General features: G+C 36.0%; 3 protein-coding genes across 3 annotated transcripts in view; 2 read left to right on the top strand and 1 right to left on the bottom strand.

Annotated features, from left to right (window-relative positions):
* Positions 1-787, top strand: part of LOC109834535 (basic 7S globulin-like) — a 6017-nt gene extending 5230 nt beyond the window's left edge. Inside the window, exon 3 of the mRNA XM_020402576.1 lies at positions 4-787. Within this exon, the coding sequence (XP_020258165.1) occupies positions 4-723 (720 nt within the window). The 3' untranslated portion in view covers positions 724-787. The remainder of the gene's footprint in view (positions 1-3) is intronic.
* LOC109832042 (7-deoxyloganetin glucosyltransferase-like) lies at positions 5814-8177 on the top strand. Its single transcript, XM_020399497.1, has 2 exons — positions 5814-6309; positions 7228-8177. Exons 1-2 carry the CDS (start codon positions 5817-5819, stop codon positions 8151-8153), a joined length of 1419 nt encoding a protein of 472 aa, XP_020255086.1. The 5' UTR covers positions 5814-5816; the 3' UTR covers positions 8154-8177.
* The window catches only part of LOC109832748 (probable RNA-binding protein ARP1), a 6125-nt gene continuing 3013 nt past the window's right edge, over positions 8726-11837 (bottom strand). Inside the window, exons 3-6 of the mRNA XM_020400156.1 lie at positions 11021-11138; positions 10497-10533; positions 9648-9921; positions 8726-9076 (exon numbers count right to left, since the gene is read on the bottom strand). Coding sequence (XP_020255745.1) covers positions 9018-9076; positions 9648-9921; positions 10497-10533; positions 11021-11138 — 488 coding nt within the window. The 3' untranslated portion in view covers positions 8726-9017. The remainder of the gene's footprint in view (positions 9077-9647; positions 9922-10496; positions 10534-11020; positions 11139-11837) is intronic.

Here is an 11837-nt window from a genome sequence, read left to right as displayed (position 1 = left end):
CAGCCGAAGTTCGCGATTTGCCTCGCCCCCTCTACTGCTTCTGACGGTGTCATTTTCTTCGGCGACGGGCCTTACAACTTCATGCCCGATTATGACTTATCCCAGTCTTTTATCTACACTCCGCTGATCATCAACAACGTGAGCACCGCCAACTCCTATGTAAAAGGAGAGAGATCGGTCGAGCACTTTATTCAGGTGAAGCACATCAAGGTGAATTGGGATGTCGTGCCGGTGAAAGCATCGCTGCTGGAGATCGACAGAGAAGGGAGAGGGGGGACGAAGATCAGTACTGTTGCTCCCTATACTGTGATGGAGTCGTCTATTTACAAAGCCGTGGCCGACGCATTTGCTGCTGGAATGAGCAAGGATAAGGTCAAGAGTGTTGCCCCCGTTGCTCCTTTTAAGCTGTGTTATAATGCTGCGGACATCGTGAGCTCCGGCACTGGGCCCTCAGTGCCTCCGATCGACCTCGTGTTGCATAATCATCACGTTGTTTGGAGGATTTACGGGGCGAATTCGATGGTGGAAGCGAAGAAGGGAGTTTTGTGCCTCGGATTTGTGGATGGAGGAGCGAAACCGAGGACCTCGATTGTCATCGGAGGGCATCAGATTGAGGACCACCTGCTTCAGTTTGATCTGAGGAGGAAGAGGCTGGGATTTACTTCTTCTCTGCTCCTTAAGCGGACGAGCTGCGCAAAATTCAACTTTACGGGAAAGCTCTGAATGTTTTATCTTGATTAGCTCAAGAGATTGCTGTGATGAAATGCGCTGTTAGGAAAAGTTGTGATCTTTTACGGTTAATCTCATGAATAATGTTACTGCTTTGGAAACATCTGTATTCAGCAAATAAATTTGTATTCCAATACAATAATTATCTCTTAATTTCAAGGTTTTTAACAAACTAGGAGAATTTGGATCCTCTCCACTACAAAAAAATAGTGGAGAGACCACTACTTTTAATCTCAATCGTTGATTACTTAGTAGGCGGTTATGATACAATCTAAATCCAACACTCACAGTATCCCCGTGTATTGCACGCATTCCTAATTCGCACTCAAAGAAAAAATCACAATCAGCAACTAGATAATCAATGGTTGTGATTATGTAGTGGTCCCTCCACTATTTTTTAGATAGTGAAGAGGATCCGAATCCAGGTAATCGGCTTTGTTGACGATGGTATGACGAAAAGACATGTAAAAAAGAAAAACGTCTTGCAACGTGTACCATTAATCTCTTTCTTAAGGGGGAAAAGGGGTTAGTAGCATTAATGCAAATAGACCCGAGGTGTTTTTTTTTTTTTTTTTGAACTGTTTTTCCTTCGAATAAACTTCCATCAAGGAGCAATATTTCCCAAAATTTCATCCAGAATGAATAGTCAAAAAGTTGGGGAAATTTTCTCAACAGTGAAACTGTAAGGACAGTAAGTAAGTTCAAAACAAAGATACTGCAGGGATCTAGCACAAATAAACTTATAACAATCTAACATGTGCTAACATTGAAAATAAAAAAAAGAATCTCGCAGAATGTCCCAAATGCTCTTAGGCCTTTTTTTTTAATGCCAAAGAATACATCAATGGAGGTAGACGAAAAATAGGTTCATCTGGTAAAGTTTGACTTAAACCTTTCAAGTCTACTAGAAAAAAAAAAAGGAATCCAGATAAGCTCTTTGGTGAATTCAATTGTTAATATCTACTAGAAAACTAAGAAGATGTAATCTAATTGATAAGTTAACTTCTCTGGTTGACTTCATTGTTCAATTCCAGTCAAAAATAAGAAAAAAATGAAATTTAGATATGGGAAAACAATAAATGGTAAATCACTAATAATTTCTTCGGCAACTGATTAACCTTATTCTTAGTTAAGGGTTCCATTTCACATGGGCTTTGCTTCAAAACTGTGCATACAGTGCAATCAATCAATATATCTAGATATCAACGTAGCTCTAATAAATTGAAAATAAGAATAGGAACATATATCATATCATATGGGAAATTTTCACTAAACCCCTAATAAGCTTGCTGAACCCCTAATAAGCTTGGGCCTTGAGAGCGCTTATTTGAAACTCTCAATAAACCCCAAATAAGCCTGAGAACTTTAGAAAATCCCCCCACATCAATTTGATTATTTTGTCACTTAACTCCCTCAAGAACTACTTTATGATGTTTATGTGATCTTCCCTGATTGAGAACTCAAAATATATAGGATTAGGGGTGTTATTCATTCGGGATTGTTTGGTAAGACTTGGATTGTTAGTCCGAGAATCCTATATTCTAGTGTTGGTGGCTGATATCAAACAGTCAATGAGAGAACTTATTTGCTTGACAGAGGTTCTCTAACCATCCGAATATCTGGTTTTGAAGTGGGCTCCTGCACAAGTAAAAATTCATAAGAAGGCGGAGTTGGGTTCTCCGATTGTTCCTCCGACAATCAAGTTAGTTATTTGCTTGAGTGGAGAAGTAACTGAACTATATATAAAAGTTCTTATGAACTATGGGTAGAGATAAAGATCTTACCTTTTTATTGAAAATAGTACCCCTATTTATAGAAGTAGTAGAGGGGTAGGATCATAACTTCAACCGAGTATGGGCTGGCGGCCAAGTCAGCATCTGTTTTATAGGTATCGACCGACGAGTGGAGGGGAGGTCGCCTTCGCATTTAATGTGAAGTGACTGGGGGTGCGGTGCCGACGTGGTCTGATGTGTAATAAAGACTATTGAGGTCAGAGAAATGATAGCGCTAATCATGTATTTAATGGTATTTATTGTGAGGTGATCAACTGTCGGTGCACTGGAGAGAGCTCGAGACTTGAGGTAGTCGTCGCCTTTCTACTCGTCCAGTAGAAGGTCGAGAAGTATCGTCTTTTGAGTCTCCTTCTCGAGATGGCGACCGGATGGTCGGTCGAGTGGATTGGTTAAGAAGTCGACCTAGCCAGGGGTCGACAAATAATGCCTTTCGAGTCGCTCTTGCGAGATATCGGCGTGTCGAGTCACCCGAGCTGGGTTTTTGGTTATCTTGAATTGAAGAACTGGCTCGATTACGCATAATGTGTGACACTTATTTGCTATTAATTAGGGATTACTTTTTAACACTAAAACGACTATAACATCTAGGATTTGGATTAGGAATATGATATTTTGCTTAGACTTCTGGACCTTTAGGAAGGATTTCGAATGGATGCTTAGACTGTGTTAAATAGCCATCTACAAACATAATTATTCTTTCATCAAAAAATATAAATGTTATTCATTTAATATTTTTTTATAATTATTAATAAATTTTAATGTTCTATAATTACAATTAAAGATCAAATTTTTACTATTAATTTGTATATTTAAATATGTATATATTTAAATATAAAATATTTTTTTAAAAATATTCAATACAATTATAAACTTACTTAATATTAATATTTTAATTATTTTATATATGGATTATTAATTAGATTTAATAGTATTTATTTTCTATATTTCTTATCTAATATGTAAGTATATAACTTGAGATGAATACTAAGTATATATTTAATATTTAATATTTAGTAAATTATTTTATATATGATAAATAATTATAAATTTACATATAAAATATATTATAAAATTTATAAATGCATAATATTTAATATTAAAGCTACAAATGATTAAATAGTATAAAATATTAAAGTATATTTAATGTTTTAATTATTAAAATTTACTTAAAGAATCTGATTAAAAAGTATTTAAAAATAACTATTTTAATATGAAATATGTTAAACAACTACAACTAATTACGCGACTAAATATTTACTATTTTCTTAGTTAATTTTAAATATTACTTACTGTAGGCGTCTAAAAATGCCTATAGGTATCCATGTACAGCTCGGGATAGAGAGAATGTGATGAACGCCACTATCTAAGTCTAAGAGGATTATCCGACGCCGATGAACACATGAAGCGAAACGGCGAACCGAATAGCCTATACACTCACCGGCCACCTCCAAATGGCCCGTGTACGGGACAAGTCAAAACCCGAAAAACAGATAAAGCCCCTAGCGACCGAATCGCGCCAAAGCGACTCGGTCAGACCAGTGGCTCGGCCAAGGCCGAACCACGGGTGACTGTTCGGCCAAAAGTTGATTTTTTCAGTTCTTTTATGGATTCTTTCGGATTTGGGAGTTCCAACTGCTCCGATACAGTGGTTATGCAATTTCTAACTGAAGATAGAAAGGATCCCTCATTTTGATCTAAAGAAACCGTCAACCAAGCCTATAAATAAGAGCTCTAGTGTTCATTTTCGAGGAGGAGATCAAGAAGGCGAGGTGCTGCCGGTTTCTCAAGTGCATAGCCACGAATTTCAGAGAGGGTTAGCAGATCTTGGCGATCTCCTGTGCATAAAGAGTGGAGTTCGAGAGATCTGAGACCCGTCCCCTATTCCTCTGGATTTAAGCTTAGTCTTAAATCCCGAGAAGAACCGTGATTTTGCTTAGTCAAAATCGCCGCTACTGCAATTACTTCCTTCGTGAAGTGAGAGCATTGATTATCCAACTTCTGCTAACCGGATCTGATCCGTGGCGATCTACGGATATTAACGTCCCCAGCACAGGCAAAGATCCCACGCAAGCAGCGGGTGATAAACGTCGATCCGTTGCGCTGTTTGACAAGAGTTGTAATCTTTATTTTCATTGTATAAAGGAGATCTTATAAAAAGAATAATTTTTTATTTGAGTTTATTGTAATGACCAAAGTTGTAATAGATTCGATGACAATGAAAACATCAACTTTTGACCCAAACACTTACATTTAATATTTACATAATTACCATATTGATTATCTAATATGTGAATACAAATTATATATTTAATATAAATATTACATGATTTTATATATTTAAAATATGCAAAATAATAAATTTAGTTAATATTTAAATGTTATTTATTAACTATATTTTGTTTTATGTATGAAATATATTTAAATATTTAATTTAAAATAGTTAAAACCGGGTACTGACTATGGGATATTAAATGTATATTTAATACTAATCGTAGATATTTTGTAAATATTAGTTATTAGTATGCTTCTTTTAAATATGGACTCATCAATGGAAGGAGAAAAGAAAATCCAACGAGAGAGATCACAATCCAGTAATTTTTACTTGGACTTTTTATAAAAAAATTTCCTACTAGAATGTGTAGAGTAGGAATGTGATTTGGATTTTGAAATCCTAGTCTTAATCATAATCCTAATTAACTGATAATATCACGAAGCTAGATCCAAGTCCCTAGTTCTAAACCAATAATACCTTGAAGTTAAAATCTAAATTCTAATCATAAACCAATTATCACTGTAAAGTCAAATCCTAGAAAAAGTCTTGGTCCCAATAAAAAAATCCTCAACTAATAAACCCCCTTAGGCTATTACGGGGTTTCAAGTGAAAAATAATCAAGTCAAATTTATGTTTATGTGATCACTTACCCTTTTAATTACTATACTTTATGATTATGATGTTTCGGCTGAAATAATTTGACATCTTTTTGTTGAAGATAAAAACAGACAAATAATAATAAATATGGCGACGACAAGTCAAATTCAATGCGTTCATAGAAAAAGAGAAAAAAAAATCCAATGAATATCCTAAGCAAATCAATAAGCAAAGGATTCTTTCTTTTCACACGTATATACGCTTCAAGAGCAACGCTCCAAAGCTAACCACATTACTACGCAACCAGTTATTTATCTTAACGTCAACTCGCTCATAATAATATACTAAACATGAAATCCTTAAGAAGGGAGGAAACCATTGTGCCGCTTCCAAATTAAACCCAAGACAAATTCTAAAAGAGATCGATGGAAAGGCCGCACGTAGTGATGCTTTCAGCTCCTGGCCAAGGCCACATAAATCCCATGCTCAAACTAGCTGATATCCTCCACTCCAAAGGCTTCTTCATCACGTTCGTCACCACCGACCACACCCATCAAAAAGTACTCGCATCTCAAGGCCCTGATGCTCTTCAAGGCTTCGTAGGTTTTCGATTCGAGATTATCCCCGACGGAGTTTCGTTACCTAGTTCAGGAAGCCAAGAGCATGTTGTTAAGTGGTGCTTGGTGACGTACGAGAATTGTGTTGCGCCCTTTAAGGATCTCTTGATGAGGCTCAATAACTCAACAGGTGTGCCTAAAATTACCTGCGTTGTGTATAATTGGCTAATGACCTTCGCTCTACATGTTGCTGAGGAGTTGAGAATTCCTGCGTTTGTGTTTATGACGATGAGCGCTTGTGGTTTCATTGGCTCGCTCTACTTAGACGATCTCATTCAAAGAGGTTACACCCCCTTAAAAGGTACTCTTTCAGCTATCTCTAGTTCATTTTTTTTAAGGGAAATGTCTAGTTCAAATTGGTGATCGACCCCCTATTAATGCTTAGCCGTAATAATTCATTCTAAATCTACTATTTACCATATTTTCTATGATTTACACTCTTTTTTTTCAGGACAGTTTACAAGTAAGAAAACATAGTTGTTTTCGTATTGTTTTTTTATTTTTAAAGTTCATTATAGAGATCCTCTGTACTATCGCCCCTATTGTGGATATACTCCTTTTGGATTCGGATCCTCTCCACTACAAAAAAAAATAGTGGAGGGACCACTACATAATCACAACCATTGATTATCTAGTTGATGGTTATGATTTTTTCTTTTAGTGCAAATTAGGAATGAGTGCAATACACGGGGGTATGGTAAGTGTTAGATTTAGATTGTATTATAACCGCCTACTAATTAGGAATGAGTGCAATACACGGGGGTATGGTAAGTGTTAGATTTAGATTGTATTATAACCGCCTACTAAATAATCAACGTTTAAGATTAAAAGTAGTGGTCTCTCCACTATTTTTTTGTAGTGGAGAGGATCCAAATCCACTCCTTTTACATCTATTGTTGTAGATAGACCCCAAGTGATCCTTTTGGCTCTTTTACACTCGGAGAAAGATTTTTTTTTTTTTTTTTTTTTTTTTTTTTGCGAAATAGACCTCACGAGGGTGTGTAAATTGTCCAAAAAGTCACTTACCGGATCAATTTCGCAACTGGGTGGTAGTAGGGGAGATCTGTCCACGTACAACTACAAAGGGTCTATTCACAATTGGGTGATAGTAAATTAGTCTATATGCAATTAATGAGTATAATTTCAACCTTTGGCGCTTATTAATTAGTTCCAATTACACGTCATGCATGGTTAATAAAGATTTCTTGTTTAAATACAGATGAGAGCCAGTTAACAAATGGATATCTGGACACACCTGTTGATTTCCTTCCGGGACTGAAAGACATCCGACTGAGAGACCTCCCTAGCTTCATCAGAACAGTTGACGCCGACGGTCTCATTTTCAAATTCGGCAAGGTTGCATCAGAAAAATGTCTAGAAGCTAAAGGCTTGATACTCAACACCTTTGACTTATTGGAGACTGATGTCTTAAACGTCCTGAATTCTATGTTTCAGAAGGTATACACTATAGGTCCTTTACTTAGCCATATTGTAACCGGTCCTACTAAATCTCTGTGCTTAAACCTTTGGAAAGAAGAAGATCATGGTTACATGGAATGGCTAGATCAACAAAGACCAAGTTCAGTGATCTATGTCAACTTTGGGAGTCTGATTACAATTACAACCGAAGAATTGATCGAGTTTGCTTGGGGCCTTGCAAATAGCAACCATCCATTTTTGTGGGTAATTAGGCCTGACCTTGTGGAAGGACATTGTGACATATTGCCTAAAGGTTTCATTGACAAAACCAAGGATAGGAGCTACTTATTGAGTTGGTGCGCACAAGAGGAAGTCATCTCACATAATTCTATTGGCGGCTTCTTAACACACTGTGGATGGAATTCAACTCTAGAGAGCGTCAATAGTGGTGTGCCGATGATTTGTTGGCCAAGGTTTGATGATCAATGCACGAATGCTCGATACATTTGTAAGCAATGGGGAACTGGCATAGAGATAGATGAAGATGTGCAGAGAGAGCAAGTTACTGGCAAATTGAAGGAACTGATGGAAGGTGATAAAGGGAAGGAAATGAGAAAGAATGTTATACATTGGAAGCAGAGAGCTAAAAGTGCAACTATACAAGGGGGGTCATCTTATGAGAACATTGTTAGATTGACCATGGACATCACAAGGATCTTCTCCTAAAAATGCCATTATGCAAATATATGAGCCTGGCCATTCTTGTAGTTCTTGAATTTAATGAATGTTAATTTCGATCACATGGTTTTCCTTATTCCAAATAAATTGCCGAAGTGTTCAATTTAGCATGGAACTTGAACTTAAGAGTCTAATGTAAAAGGTACATGAAGAGAATTAAGAAGATTGAGAGAGAGGAACACTTTGATCAATATCCAGAATTTCTACACTAATCTTGCAGTCCAACTAGGTTATAGCATTGAGCATTCCATACAAACTACTTTCGCGTTGCCGGTTGCATATTCTTTTCATAAATTGGAAATTGAAAATATTTTATGTAGCGGTACTTTTAAGTTGCGTTAAAATGTATCTCGTGTGAATTGTATTTGTCTTGCTTTGATATCATTTGAAAATTTCTTTCCCCGTATCAGTACTTCGGAACTATTGAGGATATTGCTAAGTGCAACTTAAACTCTATCCATTGAATGGCATGCTCCTTCAATAGTTAGAGCGCACGTGTTAACAAAATCTTCTTCATTGAACGAGAAGTTCATATATTATTCCTGATTTTCAAATATAAATTGTGAAAATCATTATTCAAAATGGTTGTCAATTAAATATAGGACTTAGGAGATAATGTGCATTACATAAATGGATCCGTTTAAATGATAATAATAAAAGAATTCGATAAAAGAAAGGAAGAAGGAAAAAAACAGTTTTAGAGGTTGATCGATGTCCATGAGCTCTGGAATATTTCTTCAATTTTCATGTGAAGTTATCTTCAACATGAATCTTTTCACATGCCAATAACCCCTTCAATGCCTCGTTGATCTTCAGCGCCCATAGGTTACGGCTATCTTCATTGCTTTCAATTTATCCATCTGGGCTCTCATTATTTGCTCCAGTTGAGGACTGCTGCAGTGCTTGCGGATCTGGAAATTCAAAACTAGAAATTGTCACTGAAAAAATTCAAAAACAAAAACCATGATTAATGCTATTTGGAAATTCATGGCCGTGGCCTTTTCTATAATCGTATGAAATATGAAAATCGTGTTTAAAAACTAATAAACAAAATAATACAAAAGAAAATCAACTGCATGAGCTTGAGATTACTCCAGCACAATGTAATTCTCTAAAAAATAAACCCCCTCTACGACCAAAGTTAAATATCAATGCAAATTTGAGTGAAATGGTGGGAAACTACCCATGTTTCATAATTAATATGTAAGGAAACAAACCTAGATCTCCAGGTGTAGTTTGGAGTAATACAAATGCAAATTATAGCAAGACGATAAGGATGTTTTCGGTATTTTAAGTTTCTTAGAATGAAACACCAAAAGTAATTCAATAAAATCATTCACAAAGCATAATGGATTTCTATGATATGAAATACTATAAAGCTCTCTTATGTGGTTAACATCTAGCTAGCTAACAAAATAACTCTACAATTAAACTTTAATTAAACAATATTCATATTTAATATATAGAGTGAAGAGGAGTCACCTGTTGTGTTAGGATCTTGCCTTACATTAGGTGGAGCCTGCAATTGGAACCCATAAGGCAGTGACGGTGTAAATGATCCTTCGATCTGAGCCGTAGGATATTGAACGTACGGTGGTGGACGATGAGCTTGATAGGGCAAAGGAAAGCCTGGTCTCGGGCTGTAGCCCATATTATAAGGGTAAGGATACGGGTGAGGAGTACCGGGTGAAGATGAAGAAGTTGTTCCGTACATTTGGTGGTAAAATTGTGATGCCACTTGAGAATTATACAACCCCTGATCAATCAAAAAATGTGTTATGACAATGAATTATATGTGAATTAGGTGCATAATAACTAAAAAATATTAATTATCTTTACATTCATAAGCATCATATATCAACGATATATAGTCTTATAGTAAATGATTATTTAAGAACGCAAGCGTTCTGGGAAATTTTAACATTTTTTTTAATGAAGAATATGACATACTTAATTTTCTCGTTGCAAAATTTACGTCACATATTAGCATGTAAAATTCAATATATAAAAGTAATTTAGATTTGTTTTGTTAACATATGCTAGCCATACTTAGTGCAAAGAAGACCATTTTCTTTCTTGTCAAAAGAGGTATTAGCATAAAACATAGTAGCATCTTTTTATCTTTCTGTCTACAATAGTGGTAATAAGAACACATGAAAAACAAGATTTACATGATGATGATGATAATAATTAATAATTTGGATGACTTTAGGGTCTTCTGCAACGTGCGATAATCTATAGTGAAGCAAAAATAGAATTTGAGCAGTGCACATATTGGAAAGAAACATTTGAAAATGCAACTTTAGAAACCGAAAAGGGGAAAGCACTGACTTGTTGGTATGCGTATTCACTTGGGTATGTCACGTACCTGCGAAATTAAGACAAAATCATGACACTATCCGAGACGAAAATAAAGATACAAAAATCATAACGTAAGATACGACGACACAAGTGAACCCTTGGCCCAGCAAAAGCCCAGACCATAAATAAAACCAGCTCTATTCGATCGGACGGTCTTCATCAACCGATCTTAGATGATGTAGGGCCTAGATTAATTGAAAGGTGTTTGTGAATTTTAGTTAGGAAAAAGAAAAGGTTGGGAATATGGAGGACCTACTTTTATTTGTTGCACTATGATGAAGCAGTGAAGGGGACCATTGACTCAGTGCTGTACCACGCAGTCCACTTACTGTGCTTTCTGTATGGCCCAGTCACTAGCCTGGGCCCAGTGCTCTTTGGGGCTAGTGGCCCATTCGTGTTCTTTTTCTTCTTTCAATTTTTTGGTAAACAAGCTAATAAAGGATATCATAAATAAAAGATCATTTTCTTCATAAAGTACTTATTAGGGAGCTTACCCATAGGGAGTGGGATAATAGATTTGATGAGGATGGGCCATCTGAGTTGGCACTCTGGTATATTGTGGACCCACAGCTTGTGGTGGCCCCTGCTGACTAATTCCTGCCTGATTCCTGCCTACAACAGGAGGAAAATATCTCAAATAAACAAACAAATAAATAAATAATCTTTGTAAGAGACAACTAAACATATTGTCAGCTTACTTGACATGGTTATATATACGGAACATGGGATTGATTTATCATGTTCAAAATTTTTTGATTAAGTATTCTTTTTTACATTATGTCACAGACTTCATAAAAATTTGCATAATATCAAAATGTAAAAGTTAGGTGAAATATTCGAAAGACAACGTTAATTTGAGAAGGAAGTTTGGTATCAATCCAAGTAAACTTAGGCTGGACTTGGTTGCGTTTGTTGCTCACCATTGACCATTGACCTGCCTTAAGTCAAATTCAAAGATAGTAGGTTTTATTTTTCGCTAACCTATATATTAGCTCAATGATATCATAATAATTCCTTGTTGCATTGGAATATATTTTATTACCTAACCGAATCTTAAACCATCATCTAATCCAACCTAATACATGATTCTCCAATTAAAATATGTATGTATGACCTTAATTAGAAAATATCAAGTCATGACATAGTCAAAAAGGGGCTTGCCAGCCTGTCCCCACATGAGTCCTGATCAAACTGAGCTGGCACCCTGCTTTACAATTAAGCCTCTTTAGGATAAGAACAAATTGTCATAAATAATCATTTCTCCATGGTCGTTTGCCGTTGGAGAGTTCACATCTAAATCATCTATCATAT

The sequence above is a fragment of the Asparagus officinalis genome, chromosome 3 (genome assembly GCF_001876935.1).
Source record: "Asparagus officinalis chromosome 3, Aspof.V1, whole genome shotgun sequence".
NCBI classification, from domain to species: domain Eukaryota; kingdom Viridiplantae; phylum Streptophyta; class Magnoliopsida; order Asparagales; family Asparagaceae; genus Asparagus; species Asparagus officinalis.
The sequence above is the reverse complement of the archived record's forward strand: the minus strand, read 5'-3'. Positions and strand labels throughout refer to the sequence as shown.

What these genes read in the sequence shown, in the direction of transcription:
- LOC109832042 (XM_020399497.1), top strand. Translation starts at nt 5,817, where the DNA reads ATGGAAAGGCCGCACGTAGTGATGCTTTCAGCTCCTGGCCAAGGCCAC. An exon ending in AGGTTACACCCCCTTAAAAG is followed by an intron (nt 6,310 to 7,227) that starts GTACTCTTTCAG and finishes GTTTAAATACAG; the next exon opens with ATGAGAGCCAGTTAACAAAT.